We start from the raw sequence: 24,721 nt of genomic DNA on the forward strand, positions 1-24,721 counted from the left end.
ATGCCAGCCTAGATTAGAACTTAATCTTGTAGGCCATGGAAAACGCTGGGAAAGGTGACCAGAACTGGGGTGCCTACACTACACAGGAAGGATTGGAAAGGGGCAAGTCTGGAGGACAGTTGAGACATTACGATAGGCTGGACGATGGAATTAAATCTGGCTTGGAGTGAAGTCAGCCTGGGCTGACCCTTGGGGCAGCTGAAGTGGGTGGTTATGGGCAGGTGAAGGTCCAGACCTAGCCTCCAAAGGAGGCCCCATTTTCTTTTGGGGCAGATGGTCTGGGTTTACCCTACACAGAGGGCTCAAGTACACAGTGTGCTCAGGCACAGGCCCAGGGGCAGTGTTGGGGTGGGGGGGGCTGGTCTGCTTCCTGCTCCCCAGGGCTCAGGGCCAGGAACCGGCTCTACAAGGTGGGGGTTGGGCCGTGTACTTTGGCCGCTGCTCTGCTACGTAGGCCAATCCCAGCTGGGAGGAGGTGGGCCTGGGCCTCAGGCCAGCGGGCACTGCCACACGGGGTGGTAACTCCCAGCATGCCCCAGCTAGGCAGGTGACAGTGTCACAAGGACCCCTCCCCAGAAAGCAAGAATGGGTGTGTGTTCACACGTGTTTGCATATAACAGGGCAGCAGACAGAAATACAAACATAGAGAATTTATTGTGGGTGACTGGGATCAGTCTTCTTTCAGGCTCCCGAAGACGGTGGCTGGCACGCTCTGCTGCTCCAACGGCACCTCTGGGGAAAAGAAGGGGGAAGGTGAGAGTGGTCATTCCCAGTGACAGGGTTCCTTGCAGTGGCTGGCCGCCTCCCCTCCACCACTCACCATTGGGCTGCAGCTCTTCCTCCTCCTCTTCCTCCTCCTCCTCCTCCCCTATCTCAATCTCCTCAGGGTTGGCCTGCTGGGCCAGTTCAGCCAGCTCCGTGCGGGAGGCGTCACTCCTGGGGAAATGGGACCTGGCCTTCAGTTCCTCGCCCCACCCCAAGGCTGACATTCCTGAGGGCCATAAAGACTGCCCTGGCCCACCCATCCCACCCTCCCTGACTCCAGGTGCCCTGGTGCCCACCTGACAAAGAGTATCTTGCCCTGTGAGCGTGAGGGCTGGTCCCGCTCTGCCTCTGCTGCCAGCTGCTCTGCCCGATGCTCCAGCAGCTTCATGTCGTCCATCCCGCTCTGTCCAGGGGCGAGGTCAGACACTAGGGCCAGGGGGAGAGAGGGGAGTCAGGCTCTGGGGAGGGTACCAGCATGGACCCTGTGGGCTGCACAAGGGGGCAGCCCCGAGGCCCTGCTCCCACTCACCAGTGCCTGTGGCATTGCTGTACACCTTCAGCATCTGGGAGGCCATGAAGTTGACTTGGGTGTTGTACGTAGCCTGAACGCTTCGCCGGATCCGAAGCATCTCACGGATGGTGTCCTCGTTGCCGTGCCGGATCTCAAAGTCCTTCCACGTCTGCCAGAACGTCCCTGTCGTCTGGGAGTTGGCGAAGGGGAGAAGGTTAGGGAGATCTCTACACATGGGATGCCCGTCCCAGCCCCATCCTCATCTGCGCCTTGGCCCCCATACCCGAGGATCACAGATCTGGGAGCAGAAGCTGTAGATGGCCCGGGCCCGGTCGATCTCTCCCAGTTTACATTCCATATCGGCAAAGCGAAGACACATTTCTCGCGCGTGCTCATCTGACAGCACCTGAAATCCAGAGAAGAGAGTAGAGTGTGAGAGGGCTGTGGAGATACCTGCTCCAGCTGCACGCTGTGCCCCAAAGCTCTCCTTGCGAGGAAGAATACACTAAGCACCACATCCCTCGGTCACTCATGGCCCCAAAAGTGAGCCCCCAGGCTTCCGACCTCCTCCCAAAATGGCAGACAGAAAGAGCTGGGCTTCTTCCTGCCAAGGATGCCAACTGTGCCATGTACAGCCTGAGCCCAGTTCTGTACTGGGGGCTGGGCTGAGTACAGAGTGGAAAAGGCCCAGTTAGCGGGACACTGACCAGGAAAAGGGGAGTCTGGAGCCCTGGGTTCTACTGCTTCTAACAACTTCCATCACTCCATCTCCACCTCTTGGAGGTGTGCATGTCAATGACTATACTGGGCGGGGCTTGGGCAATAGGAATCGGATCAATGCTTGGCAGCTGGGCCGGGCAGGAGCTGTGCCTGCCGGCAGTACCAAGCAATCTGCAGTGTGAGATGGGGAAAAAGCAGGATGGAAGAATTATAGGACAGACCTGGAGGGGAACTTAGAGATGATGTACTTCAAGGCTCTCATTCTGTAGACGGGGAATCTAAGAGGGGATGGAGGGGACCTGGCAGAGAGGCCCCAGGGTAGGAAACCAAAGAGAGTAGACAAAGCGAGCCTAGGCTTTCCTTCTGTGGCTGCTCCCCTCCCAGACTTTGCTCTGCTGGACCTGTGCCCTCTCCCTCTGCCTGATCCCAGTCTCTGCCCCCTGTAGCCCCTGCCCTTCCTGTACCTCGATGGCTTTCTGGTAGATGCTACGGGTATGGGTGACACCGTAGATCTCAGCGGCACGTTTGATGTAGATGTTGAACATCTCGTGTTGCTGGGAGGGCTCCACGGCGCGGGTGGCACGCTCATATACGGCCATGGCGTGGCGGGCCAGCCCCCACTCCTCCTCCAGCCGTGCATACAACAGGTAGAGAGCTGGGGACGGGAAGAGGTTGTCAGGGCTGAGATGCTCAGAAAACACTCGCACTGACCCCCGACTCCCTCTTTCCACAACCCCCCATCTCTAATTCTCCTCAGACAGCCCACCCCAGTCCCAAAGGTGCCCTCACTCTTGGCATATTTGGGGGGGCAGCCATCCAGTGCCTGCTCAAACAGGTCCCGGGCCCGCTCCAGCTTGCGGCCTCCGTAACGAGCGATAAACTTGGTCAGGTATGTGCTCCAGATGTCTGACACGTTGGGCCACTTAAACAGCGAGATGCCCCGCTCGTAGGCCTAGAAGGGAAGGGGACATGAAGCTTGCCTCCAGAACATGCTGGCACAATGCGGCAGAAGCCTGTGGACCGAAAGCCCAGGGCAAGAGCTCACCCCACCCTGCCAAGCACTGAAGAAACGGAGGTTCAGGGAGGAGGAGCTGGCCCTGGGTCACAAAAGCACCAAAAGTTAGTGAGGGCCGTTCCAACCCAGGTTCTTTTGACACCCAATTCTGCGCTCACCGTGCCTCACTTTCGCATCACACTCCCGTTGTCTCTCATGTACTCAGAGCCCGCTCAGTGTAACCCACACCTGAACAAGGACATCTTCTCTGACACACCTGACTAAAGGATACCTTGGGGGGAGGAAGACCTTTGAGGAAGCCTGTTTTGCACAGCTGTAATGGCTAAGGAATTTGTCATTCCATCAGGCCTGACGATGCCTCTTTGTACCTTCCCCCACTGCTCCCCGTGCTGCCTCTGGGATCAAAGAGAACGTGTCTGATCTGTTTTCCACATGACAGCCTTCACATGCAGATCACTATCCTGTCCCCTGAGGGGTTCTCCAGGCTGGTGACACATCCTAGATTCCTCCCGCCAGTGGGGTGTGCCCGGGCATTAGAGGCACTGAATACAGCGATCACTTCATGAGCAGGAGGCCCCCCTCCCCTGCCCTCCAGCTCCTCCTGGGAGGGAAGCCCTTTGTAAACTGGTTCAGAAATAGGAGCTCTCCTCCCCCGCCCCCCCCAGGCCCACCTTGAAGCTCTCCTCAAAGTAGCTGTGCTCCTCCAGGAACATGGCATAATTGATGACGATCTGGGGAGTGGCGATGCGCAGGTCCAGGATCCGCTCATACACGGCCTTAGTGGACTGTGGACAGGGACGAGGTTGAGAGCGTGGTTAAGGTTCATTGTGTGTGTGTGTGTGTGGGGGGAGGGCACAGGGGGAGGCGGTGGTTGGGGAGGGGAACCATCTCTCCCGACTCAGGCCCAAACAGTGTCTGGAGCCCTCCTTTGCCCTTCCTATTTGGGGGCAGAGTACTCTGCGTGTGCCTCATATCTCCCTGTGGGCAGGGACTGGCTGGGATTGACTTCACCTCCCCTGGGGACCAGCACACAGTAGGTGCTTGATCAATAACCTAAAAGGCATGAAGAGTCTACTGGGTCACTGCCCTGTGCTTGAACTGGGAGAGACGACCTTTGCAGAGCACAGTCTAGGCGGGGTGAGGCATGGGGGGCGAGGCAGGGGGCTGAGGCATTAACACAGATGACCTGAACACAGAATATTAGTGTCCAGAATGCTGGGCCTGGGAGTTTACTTTGAGGTCCCTTGTCCAACCTTTCATCCCATGACCCTCACATGCCTGACACATGCTCCTTCAGGTTCCACCGGTGAAGGGAAATGCCCCCAAGGCCACCATCCTGCATTGAGACAGCTGTTCCTACCCAGAGCTCACACCCTCATCTCTGCGCCTTATTCACGGTTCCTAGTTCTGCCTTTGGGGGACAGGTGCACCCAAAGGGTATAAACGAGGAGCACCGTGATGTCTGAGAGCTGTGACAAACTGGAGCTCAGGGAAGGCTCTGGACACCAGGTCTGGGTGGAGGGAGACTCGCAAGGTGAGGGAGGGGAGGAGGGAGGGAGGGAGGCTGTGCTGAAGAGACACAGTGAATCTGGAGCTGGTGCCAGGGTGCTTTCTGAGGCTCCTGGGACCTGGCGGGGGGCACTCACCTGGAAAGTGCCCAGACTCTCCTCCAGGTCAGCCAGCATAGACCACACCTTCAGGGACTTGTAGACCCGATTCTGCACAGGCTCAGAACCATCGAAGTACTCAGCCCGGCGGGCAGGCAGGGCAGTTGCCTTCTGCAGGGGACAAGAGGACACGCACTCGGAGTCACCATCAGCCCCTGGCCCCCCCACCCCCAAGGGTTCCCCCCCCCCGGGGCCCCGCATATGCACCCACATACCCGCAGCAGCCGAAGGGCCTGGTCGTAGTTGTCATGTCTCAGCTCCATCTCGCCAAACTCACACCACACGCTGGCCAAATCCTCAACCTGCTTGAAGTTCACTTTGGTCGCTTTCTCCAGGATGGTGCGGGCCTAGGCAGGCAAGGAGAGTCACCCAGGGGCCTCACTCTGGGCCCAGGCCTCCCCCCATCTCCTCCCCCCACGGCTCACATCATCCAGCTGCCCATTATCCTCATAGAACTTGGCAAAAGCGACCCACAGGGTGTGGGGTTTGCCTGTGGCCTTGAAGGGATCCACAGTCTGCACGGCCTCCGTGTATGTGTTGATGACCTGGGGAAGGCAGAAGGGAGGGCTTGGCTGCAGGCCCAGGGAGGCTGGCTGGTCTGGAATTAGGAGGTTGGGGGGTGCTGGGGAGGGACAGGCAGTGGGAGGAGAGGACAGGAAGGGGCTCTGGGTTTGGAAGGCTCGGGGGGGGGGGGGGTCTTTTCCACACCTCTCTGGGCCGGCCCTGATGCAAGGCCACTCGCTTGTGCCACTCATGTACATGGTGTGGGTTCTGACGCAGCAGGACGCTGTTGAGGAGGAGGGGCCGGCGGCTGATGAGCTGCTCAAAGCGTGCCAAACGTAGCTCCAGGTCGACATCATCTGAGGCAGAAGCAGCAGTGGCGATAGAGCAGTGGGAAAATGAAAAGCCCCTTCCGAGGTGCCCGCCCCCGAGGCACCCAGCCCCCGAGGTGCCCGCCTCGGCTCCATCCTTGTTGCCCTGTCCCCCTTACCTTCTTCCTCCCGCCCCAACTCCGAAGTGGTCTCCATCTTGGCGGCAATCATGCTCTCCTCAAACTGGGCATAGCTGTCAAACACCTGCGTGAAGTCACGGACGGTCATCACCGTCTGGATTGCCTCCTCGTACACATCACGGGCCTGAGATGCACAGAACCGTCAGGAGCAAAGCCCTCACACCCAGCCCCTCCCTGCACATCCTGTGCCCACCTTGGGCAGTGCCCAGTGGTCTGTAAAGAGCCTCGGTCCTAACACTGACACATTTTGTGACCTTGGGGAAGTCCCTTTGCACATCTGTGCAATGGGGATGATGTTTGCCCTACAGATCTTCTGAGGCTTTTGTGAAGGAAACGCTATGTAAGACTTGAAAGTTAAATAAATGCTTGATGATTGAAAAACATTTAAAATAGTGCTATCCAATCCAATCAGCATTTATTAATCCACTACTGTATATGAGGAACAAAAGATTTAAAGGAAAAATGAGAGCCAATTTCTGCTACTGAAGGAGAGAGGTCCAACACAGAAACAGACTAGAGCCCATGTGACCAGGCATAGAAAGGAGAGAACACCAACCAAAGGGGCCAGGAAAGTCTTCCTCTGAAAGGTGGTCTATGAGCCCTCCTGAGAGAGGAAAGGGTGTAAGCTCTCTGTGCCCAGGTTATGGGGCACAGAGAGCTCTGGGAGAGGTGTGAAATGGGAAATGGGGCATCAAGGGTGGACACCAGCATGTTGGCCAGTGTGGGGGAGTGGTGTGAAATAAGCCTGGAAAGGGAGGCCTGGAGTGACCTAGGAAGGCTTTATATGCCAAGCCAGAGTTTGTATTTTATTTTGGGGACAAGAGAGAGCCACAGGTGCTAAGGGGAGCCATGGTGCACAAAGCACTGGGCCTGGAGTCAGGAAGACCTGAGTTCAAATCCCACCTCAGATACTTCCTAGCTAAGTGACCCTGGGCAAGTCACTTAACCTGTTCATCTGTTTCCTAATCTGTAAAATGGGAATAACAGCACCTATCTCCCAGGTTTTATGTAAGCATCAAGCAAGGTAGTAAATACTTCACATAGTGGCTGGCACACAGTAGGTGTTTAACTAATGTTAGCTATTATTATTACTGAAGGTTCCTGAGTCAGAGAGTGACATGGTTGGACTTATGCTTTAGGAAAATGGTTTTGGCAGCACCCATGTGCTCTGGGTCTATGATGGCACGTGTGTCCCTGTTGGGGTTCTGCCTCCGGCCCAGGCCTGGTACCTTCTCGAAATGTCCGCTTCGGATGTAGTAGTCAGCCAGTGAGCACCAGAGCTTGCCGAGCTGATCGGTGAAGCGGGTGAGGCCCCCTCGGATGATGGCACCCACGTTCAAGGATTGCACTTTGTCAGGATTTTGGGATATCAGGTCACATAGTTCATGCCACAGCTGGAGAAGGAGAAAGGAAGATGAGGAGCTTGGCCTAATGGCTGCTGAAGCTCCCTTGGCCCCAGCCTGGAACTTGAGGGTGTGTGTGTGTGTGTGTGTGTGTGTGTGTGTGTGTGTGTGTGTGTGTGTGTGAGAGAGAGAGAGAGCTGGTGTCAGCAGACATGACTGCAGAAGGAAGAAGGCAGTCAGGGCAACGAGAAGACGGCCAGTTCTCAAGGTCCAGGAGGACCTGGATGCCAAGCCCGCCACTGCTCCTTATTACCTAGGTGACAGCAGCCAGCCTCTTCTCTTCTCGGGGCCTCAGTTTCTTCATCTGCAAAGTGAGGGGTTGAGCCAGGCACCTGCAAGGTCCTTGCTGGGTCTGGATCTTAAGGGCCCTGTGGTCAAATGTGACTGTGTGGCCATGTAAGCATTTGTGTGGGGAAGGCCAGGGCCCCCTGGGAGCTCTGGAGGGGGCCGGGGGTCGGAGCCTGACCTGGTAGTTGGACTTTCCTTCCTTGGAGACAAATCTTTCATCATTGACCACAGTTGCCAGGCGCTGAGCTGCCTCGTCCAGCCGATCAATGGAGCGCAGGTACTCTATATATTCCTCTGCACTCTCGGGGCTCAGCTGGGGAACCCCCAATGAAGAAGCTGGTCAGTTTTTCTCTGTGTTTCCCCCACCCCCAGCCTCAAGATGCCCTTGCCCTTTCCCTCTCCATGCCCACTTCTTCCCATGGAGCTTGGTTTTGGGGGTCGGGGGGGGGGCATGGGACAGGAAATCTTATAACAACACAACCTGCCACCCACTCCCCTGGACCCCCTGCACTGCCCTGCCAGGCGCACCTTGAGGAAGCGGCGGTACACACGCACTGCAGTCTCAGGCAGAGGGTGGGAACGGACAAAGCGAAGGTAGAGGGGCCAGATGCGTGAGTGCTGAGTGATGGGCAGAGCCCTCAGGGCTCGGTCAAAGGTGCGCCGGGTCCGGGTAATCCGGCCTTGCTCCATCAAGAACTGGCAGTAATCCAACCACAGCCGCGGCATCTGAAGCGGAGAGAAAGCAGCGGTCCCCCGTGCTCCCATCTCCCCAGTCCTGGCCGCCGCACATCCCCACTGCCCCATGGGCCGGGTCATCAAGCTCACCTTGTGCATGAAGACCAAGGCCCGCTCGTGGCAGTTGTTCACATCTTCATAGGCCGGGTCAGTCACGCAGCGACGCTTCACCTGGGCCCGGCGGGCCTTCAGGTAGTGGTACCACAGCTTATAACTGGGTGAGAGAAGAGGAAACAAGCTTGTGAACACCGCCACAGCCTCTCACTTTCCCACCCTGAGATGCCCCACGGGGGAAGGAGAGGCAGGGAGGCTGGAGAGCGGGAGGGCCCCTCACCTTCCAGGCAGCTCCTTGAGGGCTCGTTCATACAGCAGGTTGAGTACGGCCTGCGACGCGCTCTGCTTGAACTCGATGTAGCGAAACCAACACTTGACAGAGAAGGGGTTGCGAAGGATTTCCTCCTCATACTGCAAATCTTCCTCTTCCTGGGGAGACAAGGGGCCAGAGTGTCTCAACCAAGCCAAGCCTCCTCCTCCCCAGTTCCATCACCCTGAATCTTGATTATCCCCTCGGCCTTGCCCCAATTCCCACCCCCAGAACGCTGGTCTCGCTCTCTCTCTCTCTCTCTCACTGAGACAGCTGTGTCACAGCAGAAAAGAGGCCCGCATCTGGAGTTAGGCAGCCTGGCTTGACATCCCACCTTCTACACTTACTGTGGGACCCTGGGCAAATCGCTTCACTCTTATGGGCCCCGGGTTCATTTCTGAATGAAGGGGATTAGATGTGTGTCTTCCTGTTTCCAAGGCCCACATTGGCTTACTCACTACATCCCTGTTTTCTGCAAGCTCTGCTTGCAGCTCACGGGCAAAAGTGTCATGTTTAGGTCTGACGTGAGAAAAAACTTTCTAATAACTGGGGCTATCTCAAAGTAGAATGAGCTACCCCTGGAGTCAGTGGGTGTCCCCTCTTTTGAAACCTTCATTCAATGGCTAGGTGATCACCTATTAGGCTTGATGTAGGAGTTCCTGTTCAGGTACAGGTTGGATCAGAAAACCAGTGAAGTCTCTTCCAACTCCGAGACAGTCTGTTTGTGTCTGTGACCAGACAGATGCTCTTGCTGGGTCCCTGCCTGGAGTCTGTATGATACAGTGATTTTTCAATCCCTGTTTCCTAGTCTCTGTTCCCTTACAAACACCCCCAACATCCTCTTTTCTCTCCAGATCCACTTGTCACAGCAATGGCCTTCTCCTTGGTTCCCGTCTCTCCACCTCCCACCATTCTGCCAGACCATCAAAGAGCTTGCATTGCAGAGCCAGTTTTGATCCAATTCCATTCACCCCACATCTGTCAAATACCTACTACAGCAGAGCACTGATACAAAGCTGAAGTCATCACAGGATCTCAGAGCTGAAGCCACCTCAAAGGGCATCCAGTCCACATGCTTATGATGATAGCTAACGTTTATATTGCTTTTACTGGGTGCCAGGTACTATGCTAAATGCTATGACAATGATACTAATGATAGGTAACATTCATATAGCACTTAGTACGGGCCAGGCATTGTGTGCTGAGCACTTTTCAATTATTCTCTCATTTGAGCCTCACAATAATTAGGAGGTAGGTGCTATTATCACCCCCCCCCCCATCTTACAGATGAGGAAATTGAGGCAAACAATTTAAGTGACTTGGCCAGGATTACACAACTAGGAAGTGTCTGAGGTTGGATCTGAACTCAGGTCTTCCTGACCCCATCATGACAACTATATCTCCAACAGCGATCATGCCTCAGTTTAAAGATGTCCAATGACGGGGAACTTAGAACTTCTTGGGCCAGCTGTCACCGTAAGTATGTTTTCCCTTACGTCCTAGCCCTGCTTCTTTTAAATTTCCATCCACTGCTCCTACTTCAACCTCCTTGGTTCAAGTGGAAAAGAAAAAGGCTCGAATTTCTCTTTCTTTACAAGTTTTTCACCTCCGCGGAGACTGTCACCAAGATTTGACTTGGTCCTTGTATAGTTTACAATTTAGGAGAAAGGCATCAACTACATAATGACAGACAATAGATAACGTCACCAAGGGGGAGGAGCGTACAAGGCCGTGAGAAGTCTGAAAGGTCACTATTGGCTCAGGGAGATGAGATTTGAGAAAGCTTCCTGGAGGAGAGGACGTTTGGGTTGGGCTTTAAAGGGAAGGCAGAAATTCAGCGAGCGAAGAAGGGGACACGGCGCATCCCAGGTGCCAGGAGCAGGACGAGCCATGGCACGCACAGCAGGCACAAACCCAGACCACGGCGCAGTTGGGCAGCCCTATGTTTCCAGAAGGGAATGATACATTTGGAAAGGGACCGGACTGTGGCAGGCCTGGAATGCCAAGCAAAGGAGTCTGAGCTTTCCTGGGGGAGCCGCAGGTCGAAGATGTCTGAGCAAATCTCAGCATCTGCGTAAGGAATAGGTGATCCTGGAGATGCGGAATTCTGAGAGGCGCTGATCCTATCCTCTGCCCTGCTCAAGAACCTGCAATGGCTCACTGGGGCTCGCCCTGAGTCTGAAGCACTCCCTCTGCAACCCGCACTGTCTCTCACGAACACCTCAACGAGAAGAGGATCTAGGCTGATCCCAGCGAGTGTAGTCGTCTCCCCTTCGCCCGCCCCCAGGTTAGTGGAGGTTCTTTCCTGCGCCTGCGCATTCTCCCAGGCTCCCGGAGTCGCGCCTGCCTCCTAGCCTCCGTCGGGCTGGCATCTCTTAATCCCAGGTTTCAGATCCCGCCCGCTGCTCCTCAGAGCCCGCCGCGTCCGTGCGCTCCTCCCGCTTGTACTTACGAAGAAGAGGTCGGGCCTCTCAGGCCTAGTCTTCAACTTTGCCTCGGCTGGGGTCGCATCCCCATTCTCAGGCATCTCCGCGTCTTCCCGGGCTGCAATCACCAGCCCTTACATTATGATCCCGCCTCCATCCGTTCTGGAGCCGCTCCTCATTGGCCGGACTCAGTCCACTTCCGTACCTTTCCTCAGAACAACTTCCGCTTATTCCGGACTAGAGGAAGAGGCGGGACACCCTCTCCTTCGTTCGCTTCCGGTTCGGCCGCCCTGGCCAATAGACTCCAGCCTCCAGGCTCGGGTTCTAGCCAATGAACATACGCCTTGCTGCGGAGTCTCGTTTTGGGCGAATGTAGCTTCAGAGGTTGGCGGAAGCAGCTGTCGGGCCGCACAGGATGGGGGTGAAGCTTGAGGTTTTTCGGGTCAGTGTTGGGGGTCGAAGGGCGTGTGGGATGCTGCTTCTCGGGGTTTGTGTCGGGAGCAGGCAGGGGCCTTTCGGGATGGGATCTAGAGGCTGAACAAGAATCCCCTTCACAGTGTACGCAGCCCTTCAGTCACGGGGAGTCCACTGACTCCCCAATTTCTAGTTCCCTCCGCTCCCCATCTCGTAGTTAGGCCGCGTTACCCGATTGTGGAGCCTAAATATGCCTCTTCAGAATCCTGCCGAGGCTCTTTATTCTTTCTCTAGAGCCTTCCACAGGACAGTCCTCTCCTTTCCCTGGGAGTCTGCGCCTGCTCTCCCCCAGCCTTCTCCTAGCTGAACACCCCCGGTTCCTTCAACCAATCAAACCAAGGATAGGAACTCAAGAATTTTTATCTTGGGGTCACCCTCCTCTTGTCACTCCGTGATCTTAAACTTTTGGTGCCTATAACTGAACACAGGACTCCAAATGAGATCTGACCAGGGTGGAGTAGTGGTGCTAATGATGTAGTAAATATATTTATATAGTTCTTTAATGTTTTGCGAAGTACGTTACAAATATCTCATCATTTCAAGGAAGGGAAGAAGCATCCATTAAGTGCCTAATACGTGCTAAGTGCTTTACAACGAGTATCTCATTTAATCCTCACAAGAGTCCTGGAATGCAGGTATTGTTATTACCCCCTTTTTATAGATGAGCAAACTGAGGTCAAGTCTTTTGCCCAGGGTCATACTAAGTGTCTTGAGGTAGGATTCGTGCCCTAACTCCACTCTAAACACCACACTAGTAGACAGTGGTACTATCACTTTCATATTTGAAAGCTATATAGGATAGGGATTGTACCGGATCTGTCATTTCATAGGTATAGGGAGCCCCCAGGAAGGGCTCCTATCAATGCTGGTAAGCACCTTCTCTTGGACCTATAATCACAAAGGGTGGCCTAAGCCATGGATAGATTAAGTGATTTGCCCAGGGTTACTCAGCCAGCATGTGTTAAAGGCTGAATTTAATTCCTGTTCTTTCCAGCTCCTAAGCTAGCTTTCTGTTCACTGCTCCACATTGTCTCTCACCTTACCTCTCTTAACTCTCTTAACATCTTCCCAGGTTGGCATAAGTTTTTCTGATGGCCACATCGCACTGTTGACATATTGAGTTCACTAAAAAATCCAGATTTTTTTCCCCCTCAGACTTTCATTGAACCATGACTCCCTCAGCCTGTGCTTATGAAGCTGATTTTTTTAAAACCTGAGTCTAAGACTTTGCATTTGTCCATATATATATATATATTTTTTTTTTTTCATTTGTCCATATTGAATTGCATCTTGTTAGACTTAGCTCAGTGTTCTCTGGTGTCAAGATCTTTTTTGGATCCTGATGCTGTCATACAGTATCTTAACTATTTTTATCTGGTTCCCAGCTCTGTGTCATCTACAAACTTGATGAGCACATCCTCTATTCCTTTATCCAAGTATTTGGTAAAAAGGCTGAATAGCCCAGATTGAAAAGTAGATCCCTGGGCCACTCAGGCCACTCCTCTGGGGACTTTCTGTTTATTTTTATTTTATTTTATTTTTTGCAAGGCAATGGGGGTTAAGTGACTTGCCCAGGGTCACACAGCTAGTAAGTGTCAAGTGTCTAAGGCCAGACTTGAACTCAGGTACTCCTGAATCCAGGGCCTGTGCTTTATCCACTGCGTCACCTAGCCGCCCGACTTTCTGTTTATTGATATTGAAGCCCTAATGACTCCTGAATATGGTCTTTCAACTAGTTTTAAATCTATGTAATTGTATTAGAGGCCAGCTGGGTGACGTAGTGGATTGAGTGCTAGGCCCGGAGTTAGAAAGACTCATCTTCCTGGGTTCAAATCTGGCCTCAGACACTTTCTAGCTGTTTGACTCTGGACAAGTCACTTGACCCTGTTTGCTTCAGTTTCTTTATCTGTAAAATTGAACTGGAGAAGGAAATGTCAAAGTACTCCAGCATTTTTACCACGAAACCCCAAATGCGATCACGAAGAGTCAGCCATGATTTAACAACAGGTTGTATTATAGTCTAGTCCATGTCTTCCCATGTTTTTCACAAGAAGAGAATAAGATACTTTATCAAATGCTTTGTTAAAATCCAAGTAAGCTATATCTGCAGTTTAAGCTGTTAATAACCCTTTCAGAAAAGGAAATAAAGTTAGTCTGCTGCGACCTGTCCTTGATGAAGCTAAACTGGCTCTTTGTCATCACTGCTTCTTTTTCTGGATGTTTCCTAACCATTCCTCCACTGTTGCACTTTAGAATTTCTCTGAGAATGGAAGTAAAACTTAGTAGTTTATAATTTATGGGTTTCATTCTCTTCCTTGTTGAAAAGTGTCAGTTTTAACTTGCTGGGGTATGTTACAGAGGGAATTAAGGTATGAGCTGAACTGGATTTCTTATGAGGTCCATGCCAACACCAGGTTTCTTAATTTTGAATAGTCCAGTCTGTCTGGAAGTGAGTAAATGAGCTAAGATTGTACAGGCAGAATGAGCCAAGACATGTGGGTTCTAATCTGTCCCCCCAGTTTTGGGGGGAAACTGACTAAAATCACTGATAAATGAGTTTAGGTTTTTTAAGGGTTTATTGAAAGATAGTAAAAGAAAGAGAAAGATTGAGAACAGATTTCTCATAGCCTGAAATTCTCACCTTCCTAAACTCCCCAGTCAAGTTCTCTGCCACCACACCAATGTCTCACAGCCAAAGAGACAGGTGCAGGGGCAGCTAGGTGGCGCAGTGGATACAGCACTGGCCCTGGAGTCAGGAGTACCTGAGTTCAAATCCAGCCTCAGACACTTAACACTTACTAGCTGTGTGACCCTGGGCAAGTCACTTAACCCCAATTGCCTCACTAAAAAAAAAAATTAAAAAAACAAAGAGACAGGTGCCAGTCCCCAGCATCCACTTCCTGCTTCATCTTCCCCTCTCAGAAATGGGAGGTTCTTCAAGTTGATTGGCTAGTATCATTCAAATTCATTAAGTACCCTTAAGTACCAGCCAGATGTGCTTACCTAGAAGTCAGCCAGTAATCCATTCTGCAGCCAGTCGCCTTATCCAATTCAATCAGTTTAAATTAATCTCCAGGTGGGCTCCTGAGTATCTGCTAAATCTCATCTATCACATTCCATTATCTTGACACACTTGTCAAGCAAAATAGTTTGAACTTTACTAGTCTGTAAGGCGTCACTGAAGATCTTTTAGTCAAGTGACATGAGCAGATCTATGCATAAGGAAGATTATTCTGAAAGTGTCATGAAGGATAACTAAGAGGCAGGGAAAGAGGGGAATCCCAAATTCAATCCAATGATACAAACATTCACTAAGCATCTAGTGTGTACACGCTGGACCCTGTGCTAACTGCTGGGATACAAAGACAAGAACAATCCAGGGCTTGCCTTTGAGGATCTTACAGTCTGCTGGGAGGTGGGTTAGATAAAGAAATACAGAATATATACAAAGTAATCATGGGCAGCGATAACAAATGGAGGAATCAAGAAAACTCTCCTGGAGGTGGTGGTGCTCGAGCCAAGCATGGAAGGAACACAGGGGTGGCAGGGCATGCCAGACATGGGAGGTGTGGAAGGATGAGACAGGATTTCATTCATAGGCAACATCAACTAGACCAGTATGGCCCGAGGGTAAAGTGGATGAGGGGGAATAATGTAATATGATGTCAATATTAATTAACATTATACTAATAGTAATATTGCATGAATATTAATATTGTAATATGGAAATTGGAAAGGAGAAACAGACTGGAGAGGGCTTTAAATGCCCAACAGTAGAGTTAGTACTTTATCCCAGAGGCAGTAGGGAGCCACCGACACTTCTTCAGCTTGGGCAGTTTCATTGTCTCCCTGTTGATTCTGAAATAATGTGGTATAGTAGATAGAGAGCTAGAATCAGAGAAAGGTAGACCTCAGTTCGAATCCAGTTACTAGCTGTGTGGCCTTTGCAAATCAATTACCCTCTCTGGGTCAGTGTCCTGTGCTTTAGGAATATGAATCTGGTAACTATGTGGAGGATGGATTGTAGGGGAGGAGATTAGAGGCAAGGAGGCCAATTAAGAGGCTGTTACAATAGTTCAATTAGAAGGTGATAAAGGACTTGCTGGGGTGGTGGAAGCATGAACAGAGAGAAAGAGATAATAATAACAATAATAATCAGCAATAATATAAGGCCTACTATGTGCCAGGCACTGTGCTAATCACTTTTCAGTTATTATCTCATTGTATCCTCACAATCCTGGCAGATAGGTGTTGTTATTATCTCCGTTTTACAGTTGAGGAAACTGAGGCTGAAAGAGGTTTTTGTGACTTGCCCAGGGTCATACAGCTCAGAAGTGTCAGAGGCTAGATTTGAACTTAGGTCTTCCTGAGTCCAGGACTGGCACTGTATTCCCTGCATCAGCTAGCTCCCTCATGTTGCAATCAACAGGAACTGGTAATTAGATGTGAGCAGTGAAAGAGTTAAGTGTAACCCCAAAGACATTTCTCTTAGTTTAAGGTTACTTTGTATCTTCTCTCTGAGAGAGTTAAATGTAACCCCAAGAAATTTCTATTAGATTAAGGTTACTTTGTATCTTCCCTCTCTATGTAACTTGTATATATCTCTTTATGCATGTTTCCCCTGTGCACTGTTAGAATGTAGGCTTCTTGAGGGCAGGGGCTATTATCACTTTTTTTTATTCCTAGTACTTAGCAAGGTGCTGGCACATAGTAGGTGTTTAATAAAGGCTTGTTGGTTGATTAAGTGTGATGTAGTGGAAAAGGTGGTCAACTCACCATTAAAAAATACCCAAGCTCGGGCAGCTAGGTGGCGCAGTGGATAAAGCACCGGCCCTGGATTCAGGAGGACCTGAGTTCAAATCCTGCCTCAGACACTTGACACTTAACTAGCTGTGTGACCCTGGGCAAGTCACTTAACCCTCATTGCCCTGCCCCCCCCCCCCAATACCGGAGCTCAGCCACTTACCATCTTTCTGACCTTGGGCAATAATAACAACAATAATTGACAGATTTCACTTTAATGTTTGCAAAGTGCTGTTGGGGCCACTGCCCTGTGAGGTGGGTGGTGTGATCATTATTGTGCCTGTTTTACAGATGAAGAAATTGAGATGCTTACAGGCTTTGGGACTTGCCTGTGATGACCCAGCTGGTAGAAAGTCACATCACCTTAGTTTCTTCCTCTATAAAATTCAGTTAATTTGTACCACCTACCTCACAGGGTTGTTGTGAATGAGGGCTTGGTAGACTTTAATTTTTTGTTGTTCAGTCGTTTCAGCTATGGCTGACTTTTCCTGACCCCATTTGGGGTTTTCTTGGCAGAGATACTGGAGGGGTTTGCCATTTCCTTCTCCAGGTCGTTGTACACATGAGGACACTTAGGCAGACAGGGTGAAGTGACTTGCCCAGGGTCATACAGCTAGTGAATGTCTGAGGCCAGATTTGAACTCAGGTCTTCTTGACTCCAGGCCTGGTACTCTATCCACTGTGTCACCTAGCTGCTCTTGGTAGACTTTAAGATACTGTCTAGAAATGAGCTATTGTCATTGTTAAGAAGGAGTGTTCTTGGGGCAGCTAGGTGGCGCAGTGGATAGAACACCGGCCTTGGAATCAGGAGTACCTGAGTTCAAATCCGGCCTCAGACACTTAACACTTACTAGCTGTGTGACCCTGGGCAAGTCACTTAACCCCAATTGCCTCACTAAAAAAAAAAAAAAAAAAAAAAAAAGGAGTGTTCTGGCCATAGTAGAAAAGTCCTCCTGGAGAGAATGAGAGCGATAAGAGCTGTTTGGTTGTTATAGTCCAAGTGGGCCTGGGCTGGGGTTGTCTCAGTGAGACCAGAAAGGGAGGAGAAAGATTCTAAGCATGCGGCTGAGATGAAAACAACAGGACTAGGGATCTGATTATGTATTAGAGGTAAGTGAAAGGAAGGGACAGAGGGAGCCCCCAGGTTATGAATTGGAGAAACTCAGCCACAAGCAGATAATGCCCCAGAGAAAGAGTGAAGTCCAAAAAAAAAAAGGGAGGGGGGACGACACAAGGGAAGACAGTCAGCTAAATCATAGACCTGTTGAGGTGGTGTGCCAACTGGATATCCTGGTGAAAATGGCCTTAGGGGGCTGGAGAGGTGAGTCTGGAGCTCAGAGGGCAGGTCCGATACAGCTGCAGACTGCAGCATTGTTTGCACAGGGCAAGTGGCTGATGTCTTGCAGGTAAATGAGATATGCCAAAGGACAGATCCTTGGGAGGAGCCACAAAAGTGAGGAGACCTCAGAAAGTGTACAGTTGTCCCAGCCTGATGGGTCTCAGTTTCCCCATCTGTAAAATAAAGAAGGTTCGACCAGGTGGCTCTAGCTAGAACCCAGTGATCTCTGGAGCAGGCAAGGTTCCATCACCTGGGCTCCTTGATAGGTTTTGGGGGTTTGGTGAATTGGGATGGGAAAAAAGCTGACATTTTTATTTGCACTATTTCCCCCCACTATTCTCATTTCCTTCAATGATTTAAACACATTGTTCTGAGAAGGACTCCGCAGGCTTCATCAGATTGCCAGAAGGGATAGTGGTACAAAATAGTTAAGAAGCTTGGTGTATTGTGTCAGAAACACCACATAGAGACGGCAAGGAGCAGAGGGATGCAGAAGAGTCCATTGGAGCTGGTGGATCAGAAGTTCGTTGGTGACTGTGGAGAGGACAGTTTCAGGAGGGTGTTGGGGGCCAATGGGGGATTGCATAGAGGATCGCTTCCCCAAATATGAGGTGCCTGTTGTATGCTGGGCTTTGAGTGAGGCACTGAGGATAGAAAGACAAGAACCCTGTCCCTGCCTCAAGAAAGTTACTTTCTGTTGTGAGGGGATGGGGTGGGTGGGAGTCTAACTTATACACAGATGATTGGAGAGGGAAAGCGCCCTGGCAGGTTCAGGAAAGGCTGCAGGGAGGGATGAATCGGAGGAATCCAGCACAGGCATAGTCCAAAGTCTGCTTCTTATTTCTCAAAATATATTTGTGGCTGAAGAGATCTTTTGAAAACTCAGTAAGAACAGGAAATTTCCCAAGCATGGTCCAACATGGCTTTAAAAGGTTTTTAACAATAAATATGTGGAAAATAACATAACAAAATGATTTCTAAAATGAAAGTTGGGAACTTGAAACTTTACTGGAAAATCCATGTGGAAATCTGAAATTCTACAGAGCAAGAATTGTTTTATATGCAGTTGTTCATTCATCTTGACAAATGATGTCAAAGCTAGCTATGTACTTTCCTGTTGGTGTTCTGTGGAGGCCAATCCAGGGCTACTCAATCTCACCTATATGGGGGATTATTGGTATTAAAAAAAAAATCCTTCTTGTTCAAATGAAAAATTTCTGTAGGTGACTTTTTCCAAGATGTTTGGCTTTGAAGCAGTGGGGAGAGATGCCCTCCATTCTTGTCCCTTTATAGATGATGCTGTACCTCACCTTTCCGGTGGCCATGTTCTGGGTCTCCAACCAGGCTGAATATTTTGAGGAATACGTCATCCAGCGCAAGGTATACCAGGGGCTCAGGGGGGAGGGGCCCGATGTGCTCTTGGCAGCAGGGTGGGGACCCACTGGATGGAGAATATGCCCCACTCCCCTCCCTACAGTTTGTGCCCTCAGAAGCCAGACTTGCTGTGCCTCCCCAAGTGACACTTGTACCTAGTGGGGTATTGAGATGCTCTTGGACTGGGAGTCCAGACACTTGGGTTCTCTTGCTAGCTCTGCTCTTGACTTACTCTTGCCATTTTCTACAACGAGAGGCCTAGACTCCATGCATGGTCTCTGAGGTTGCTTCTAGCTCTGACATTCAATGCCAGTCATCCCTCCACCATGTTCGTCTAAGTAGCAGTAAGAACTGGAGGCAAGATGTCCTGTATAACTCAGAGCTACCCCTGGGAGGGTCAGGGGTCCAAGGCCTGGAAGGGGACCCGGTTTTTCCTTTCTCTCCTGGTCCTGCTGGGCTGGGGTTGGAGGATGCTATGTCTGTCCCTCCAACAACTTCTCTCTCTGCAGCGGGAGATCTTTCCTCCGGAGCGAGAAGACCAGGTAAATCCTTGAATATCCATCATATGTGGGGGGAGGGAGGATTGGGTTGGGGTGGCAGTGAGGAATATCTCTAGGGGCTGTCTCTGCCTTCACTCAGGGCAGGTGAAAGCTTAGTTTCAGGTAATAACTGGTTCCAAACTCCTACTGTGCGCTCAGGAGAGGCTGGAGCGCCCTCAGGAAGGAGAAGGTGAGAGGCAGGTTCTGGGTCCGGGAGGCCATAGCCTAGTAAGGAGCACCTAGCCCAGGGGACCCTAAGGAAGGAGAGCCCACCGAGGTTGGAAGGGATTGACGGGGGGGTTCTAGTCTTCTCTCACATCTGCCTCACTCTTCTCCCCTGTCCCGACATACTTCCCATTGGAGTGAGGCTGGGTTCTAGGGATTCTGGGCCAGGCCTGTGACGTTCTTCCCCAACCCATGTTAGCGTCGGGAGCTAGAAGACTTCAAGGAGCGAATGAGGAAGCAGCGTGAGGAGCGGCTACTCCGGGCTACCCAGGAGTGACCTGGAATTCTCTGGAGTTTGGGGCACTCCGTCCCTTCCACCCAAACCTGGCTGCTGCATGGCAGAGATAGAGGATGGGCAGGCAGCACTCTGGCCAGGGGGTTCCTTCCGTCTCTGCCTTCCAGCGAGGAACTCTGCAGGCCACACGTCTCCTGCTCAATCCCGGGAGAAGTTTGTGGCCTGGAGCTCTCCCCTGCCCTGCACTGACTTGGCAGTGCATCAACACAGGCACACATTAGCCCCCTGCCCTTGCCTTTGCCCATTTTGGTCCCTGCCTTGCAGGGTTCTAGCTAGGAGCCATTCAGAATCCAGGATCTGAGTCCAAGGAGGCTTGAGGAAGACCCTTCTATTTTTCCATCCCAATTCTTTAACCCATTGACAATAACAACTCAGTGTGACCACTCACTCAGTTTATGTGAAAGCTTTTTATTTGGCGGTGTGGGACTGGTAGAGTGTGGAAGTTGTGGGGCCCTGGCTCTCAGGGGCCAGTGGTCTGGGGATGAGGGCTGCTGTTCCTGCGGAAGCTGAGGGCAGAGGGGTCTTGAGGAACCAACAGGGGATGGTGGCTGCGCTTTCCACTTCCTTGCTCCACACCATCCTGGAGGGACAGAGTGAGGAGGCTTAGGAGGTGCTCTTCAGGGAGCAGATGCAGCTGGCCCCCTCATTTTACATACAGGGAAATCGAGGCCTAGGGAAAGATGAGGACTTGCCCAAGGTTACACGTTCAGGGCATAATGGGGCTGGGTCTGGAATGATTTCTGGAACTCTGAGCTCCCAGGCCCACTTCCCTCCTGGCCTCGCCTGAGTACAGGCAGAAACAAGCAGGAACATCCTCCCCCAGAAAGAGGACTTTCCTATCTTGTCTGCACGATTGAGGAAGGCAGTGAAACTGCTCCCTTACCCTTCTGGGTCTTCTGAACCCAAGAAGCCCCCAATAGAACCAACGAGGTTACCTTGGAGTGAGGGGAAGTGACTGGGAGGGATGGCTAAGGGAGGGTGGGGACTGATGGATGTGATGGGGGGGCTGTCTAGGCTCTTGGGGTCTCAGGGACACGAAGTCTAGGATTCTGTTTACAGAGTCACACCTCCCTCTTTGTGGTACTGGGGATCCCCAGGGTTAAGAGCAGGGAGACCAGAGATTAACAAGAGATGGCTGAGAGGAAGTGGAGCAACCCTCCCACGTCCCTGCCCCAACTCCCTACCCCCCCCCCAAAAAACCCAACCAAAACCCTGTTCCCATTCTTTCTTTCTTTTTTTTTTTTAGTGAGGCAATTGGGGTTAAGTGACTTGCCCAGGGTCACACAGCTAGTAAGTGTTAAGTGTCTGAGGCTGGATTTGAACTCAGGTCCTCCTGACTCCAGGGCCGGTGCTCTATCCACTGCGCCATCTAGCTACCCCCTTTTTCTTTTTTTGTTCCCATTCTTTCTGCCCGGAGTTCAGGGGCTGAACTGCTGAATGTATTGGTTAGAACCCAGGCAATCTACTCCCCGGCTTTCCCCCTGCTGACCCAAGGACCTGCTTTCCTCTCCTAGTCTCACTCATGGGCTAGCCCTGTACCTTAGGGGCCCCAGACTGGAAGCCAGGCAGGTAGTTGATGCTGGCACGTTGGTCATCCATTCGACGTCCCTGGGTGTGGGCCACCATGTCCATCAGGTTGTCCATCTCCGGAGGAGCAACGGGGCTTGGGCTCGGGCTGCGGCTGCGGCTGCTCTCTGGGGGAAGAAGAGGCACTCTAGCTAGGTCCAGGCCTGAGTGCTCTGCAGGGCGTTGGGACCAACTGCAGCAGCCCCAGCTGTATGGGAATCAGAGAAGGGGGACGTCTGGGGGTGGGCTGGGCTGGGGGAAGGAGACTAAAAGCCTCGAGGTACCTGGGGTAGCCCAGTCCTGCAGGAAACCAACCCGGAGTCTTGGGAAGACACACCAGAACCTGATTCTGAGAGGGCCACCTGGGCACGCAGTTACTCAAATGCACACTCATTCATAGAAATGAACACAGATCCGTACCCGGTACACACATCTACTCTTCTGGGTATACTCACTGTTGGGAGGCCCCTGGCCAGCTTCAGTCTGCAGGGGGCAGCGCTGCTCCTCCATCCGAGCACCCTGGACATGGGTTAGCAGGTTGAAGAAGCCATCTTCTTCTGGGGTCCCTGCCTGGGGTATTGGGCACTGGGGTTAGTCCTGGCACCGCCATCCCCCAAGCCGGAGGTCCTCCATTAGGGATCCCAGACTTCGTGCTAGAAGGGATCCCAGAGGCCATTGGGGTTAATCGCCTCGTTTTTCAGATGAGAAACTCAGGCACAGAGAGGTTAAGTGACATCCTGGGTCACAGTAGTGGCTGAGTCAGGCTTCGACCCTAGCTCTTTCTGATTCCAAATGGACCTGATCCATCCAGGCTGCTTTTATCCCCCTCCTCTGTCCCCCCCCCCCCATTTCCTGCTGCCAAACCTCAACTTTTGACTTTACCTGGGACCAGATGGGAAAAGGGAGCTGAGAGTTTGCTGTCCCCACCTCCAGGAGAACGGGGGTCTCTGGTGCTTCCCCTGCTGCCCTCCACCCCAAATGAGGATGGTCTCAATCCCCTCTAGCACACCTACCACGCTCCCCAGGGCTTGGCCCACCTCAGCCCCTTTCTCTGGGTTCCGGGTTCTGGGCTCTTACTCTTAATTCTTCTCTTAAGTCAAGGTTTCTAGTTCTCACCCACTTCTGTGAGGGAGGGCAGGGATACCTTTTTGCCCCCATAAAGGAGTAGAGAACCCTTTTCCCTCCCCTACCCTAGTGCTGATGGTAGGGCCATGCTGCCCACCTTACCATGGTCTGAAGCTGCACTGCCTGCTCTCTGGCATGAGAATCCGGTGTGAATGATATAAATGGCTTGCCTTCCTGCACTGTGCCCACTCCTACCTCTGCCCCCCAGGGACCCCCAAATCAGGATAGCTCTGGCTATAGCCATGTGGCTGCAGCCGGCTCTGGGGAGAGGCATCTGTTAGTGCCAACTTCAGTGGCCTAGATCAGAGGCTCAAGGAAGTGTTTGGGAACAAGTTACTCCCTTGGGAGAGTCAAACTCTCCCCTCTCCTAGCGCCTGGATTGCTTCTGCTTCCCCCCCCCCCCCATGACTTTGTGGCCCTTTCACATTAACTAGGACCGTGCACCCAGGTATCCCTTTCCATCCCCCTCCCTCCCCCTCAAGCTGCAAACTGGGTCATTGGCCTCCTTTTTGGCTCTAAGCCTTAGGAGACACTGGCCTTGCTAATGAGATACCTGCTAATTAGAGTTGTGTAGGTAGAATTGGGAGATCTGAGACCTGGCAGGACTTGGAGACCACAAGGGATCAACCAGGTGGGGTGGGAAAATGGGGGAGCTGCTCTGGTGTTTTCACCTCCTAGGCTGCTAATCCCCAGACCCTCCTGACCTGAATGGGGTCCCTTATTTACCTCATTGGGAGGACTTGAATCTGCTTCTTTCTCCTCTTTACCCTCCAGCTCAGCCATCAGACTGGATCCCTAGGTGACCCTTTGCTCCCTGTACTGTGTTCCCCCTTCTGAGTTCTGCCCCCAGACCCACTGCAGATGCCTGATTCCAGCTCCCACTGTTGCTCATGGCATCTGGAGGAGGACTTTTAAAGGGTGGGGGAACACCCACGATCCTCCACCAAGCCCCAAATCCTAGACTCCATCTGGGAGTCCCCCCCCTCTCCATCTGCTCCCACCCAGACTAAGCCCCATAAAGATCATCCAGATAATTGTTTTCAGGGAACTACACTGGGTGCTGGGTGGGGGCCAGGTGCCCAGGCCTCCTCCCTTTCCCCCAACTTCACCTCCCTCCCAGGGTCCTGGCCCTCCCTCCCCTAACACATGATCTTCCCATTCTTGACCTGTAGCCCACCTCCCAAAGTCACCTGTGCCACCCACATCCCAGAGTCACAGGATCCATACCCTTCCCCTGCCCCTGCAGCTCTCACCTGGGCCAACGGGGTCTGAGAGCAGACATACTGAAGGTTCAAGGTAGGGTCTCCCAGGCAAGTGGGGGGCAGGGCTGCATAGGGTGAGGCCAAGCGGGATAGGGCACGGAGGAGGCAGAGCCCACGGAGCCCACGGCCTCCTGGGCGATCCTTATTGCCTCTCCGCGAAGAGGGACTAGAGATGGTGCTCCTCACTTCACCAGAAGCCTCCCCGGTGCCAGCCCTGCTAACTGGTACCTGGGAATGCATCCTTGCTGTATAGCTAGGTTTCAAGCCCTATCCACAAAGAGCCTTTTTGGTTTGGGACCTTTGGGAGTCAGGGCAGCATCCCTTGCTTTATGGCTCCCCTCTCTTACCCACCCACCCACCCACCCCCAAACAGTATCTCCTCTCTGTTCTGTCCACCTGTCCAAAGATGTGGATGCTCCTGTCTGGTCAGACTGGCATTGGTTGACTCAATCAGTCTCCTTGGTTATGTTTCCTTGGGGAAAGAGATTCTTCTTCTCCCTGGAGGGGTCCTTACCTCTTTAAATACCCACAAGGGCCTGATTACCAGCTCTGCATAGCCTCAGGTCCAGGCTTTGGGGTGGTTACCACAGCAACCCTCTCCATGGGGCCAGACCTGGCTAGGGGAAGAGCAGGAGCTGGAGGGCCCATTCTCTGCCAGATCTTCCCCCATCTCCCCAAATTCTGTGAGTTCCCCAAGCTTTTCCAGTTCTTCAAACCGAAGTCTTCAAAATCTCATTCCCTGAATTCCACCATTCAAAACTGGAGTGGGGATGGGCGGGGAGGGCCTGGATCAAATCCCTCCATAGCAGAAGA

At 52.2% G+C, this 24,721-nt stretch overlaps 4 protein-coding genes across 4 annotated transcripts in view; 2 read left to right on the forward strand and 2 right to left on the reverse strand.

Moving 5' to 3' along the window:
* Positions 1-637: 637 nt before the first annotated feature.
* XAB2 (XPA binding protein 2) lies at positions 638-11,156 on the reverse strand. The gene is made up of 19 exons (XM_044003569.1): positions 10,933-11,156; positions 8,451-8,599; positions 8,207-8,330; positions 7,910-8,107; positions 7,560-7,694; positions 6,920-7,084; positions 5,670-5,814; positions 5,387-5,538; positions 5,104-5,223; positions 4,894-5,025; positions 4,658-4,789; positions 3,683-3,796; positions 2,786-2,948; positions 2,461-2,651; positions 1,560-1,682; positions 1,295-1,466; positions 1,062-1,191; positions 821-936; positions 638-732 (listed from the first exon to the last, which is right to left on the reverse strand). The coding sequence occupies exons 1-19, from the start codon at positions 11,005-11,007 to the stop codon at positions 671-673; spliced, it is 2,598 nt and encodes an 865-aa protein (XP_043859504.1). The 5' UTR covers positions 11,008-11,156; the 3' UTR covers positions 638-670.
* A 35-nt stretch (positions 11,157-11,191) lies between these two features.
* Positions 11,192-20,342, forward strand: LOC122755291 (protein PET100 homolog, mitochondrial). The gene is made up of 4 exons (XM_044003608.1): positions 11,192-11,348; positions 18,816-18,902; positions 19,406-19,438; positions 19,860-20,342. The coding sequence occupies exons 1-4, from the start codon at positions 11,322-11,324 to the stop codon at positions 19,935-19,937; spliced, it is 225 nt and encodes a 74-aa protein (XP_043859543.1). The 5' UTR covers positions 11,192-11,321; the 3' UTR covers positions 19,938-20,342.
* STXBP2 (syntaxin binding protein 2) overlaps positions 11,328-24,721 on the forward strand; it is a 34,732-nt gene continuing 21,338 nt past the window's right edge. The window contains exons 1-3 of the mRNA XM_044003584.1: positions 11,328-11,348; positions 18,816-18,902; positions 19,406-19,438. The gene's annotated coding sequence lies outside the window, so the exon portion shown is untranslated. The remainder of the gene's footprint in view (positions 11,349-18,815; positions 18,903-19,405; positions 19,439-24,721) is intronic.
* PCP2 (Purkinje cell protein 2) lies at positions 20,339-24,184 on the reverse strand. Its single transcript, XM_044003600.1, has 4 exons — positions 23,900-24,184; positions 21,977-22,091; positions 21,495-21,649; positions 20,339-20,535 (listed from the first exon to the last, which is right to left on the reverse strand). Exons 1-4 carry the CDS (start codon positions 24,146-24,148, stop codon positions 20,416-20,418), a joined length of 639 nt encoding a protein of 212 aa, XP_043859535.1. The 5' UTR covers positions 24,149-24,184; the 3' UTR covers positions 20,339-20,415.

This window comes from Dromiciops gliroides, chromosome 1, assembly GCF_019393635.1.
Source record: "Dromiciops gliroides isolate mDroGli1 chromosome 1, mDroGli1.pri, whole genome shotgun sequence".
Lineage (NCBI taxonomy): Eukaryota > Metazoa > Chordata > Mammalia > Microbiotheria > Microbiotheriidae > Dromiciops > Dromiciops gliroides.

Bases quoted from the DNA above. Each gene is read 5' to 3' on its own strand.
- XAB2 (XM_044003569.1), bottom strand. From the start codon at position 11,007: ATGCCTGAGAATGGGGATGCGACCCCAGCCGAGGCAAAGTTGAAGACT. The intron at 2,949-3,682 runs GTGGGCCTGGGG...CTTCCCTTCTAG, and splicing joins ACTTTGAGGAGAGCTTCAAG to GCCTACGAGCGGGGCATCTC. The intron at 1,683-2,460 runs GTACAGGAAGGG...TCTGGATTTCAG, and splicing joins TCTACCAGAAAGCCATCGAG to GTGCTGTCAGATGAGCACGC.
- LOC122755291 (XM_044003608.1), top strand. From the start codon at position 11,322: ATGGGGGTGAAGCTTGAGGTTTTTCGG. The intron at 11,349-18,815 runs GTCAGTGTTGGG...GTCCCTTTATAG, and splicing joins TGAAGCTTGAGGTTTTTCGG to ATGATGCTGTACCTCACCTT. The intron at 18,903-19,405 runs GTATACCAGGGG...CTCTCTCTGCAG, and splicing joins AATACGTCATCCAGCGCAAG to CGGGAGATCTTTCCTCCGGA.
- PCP2 (XM_044003600.1), bottom strand. From the start codon at position 24,148: ATGCATTCCCAGGTACCAGTTAGCAGGGCTGGCACCGGGGAGGCTTCT. The intron at 21,650-21,976 runs GTGAGTATACCC...TTCTTCCCCCAG, and splicing joins TGGCCAGGGGCCTCCCAACA to AGAGCAGCCGCAGCCGCAGC. The intron at 20,536-21,494 runs GTACAGGGCTAG...CTGTCCCTCCAG, and splicing joins TCCAGTCTGGGGCCCCTAAG to GATGGTGTGGAGCAAGGAAG.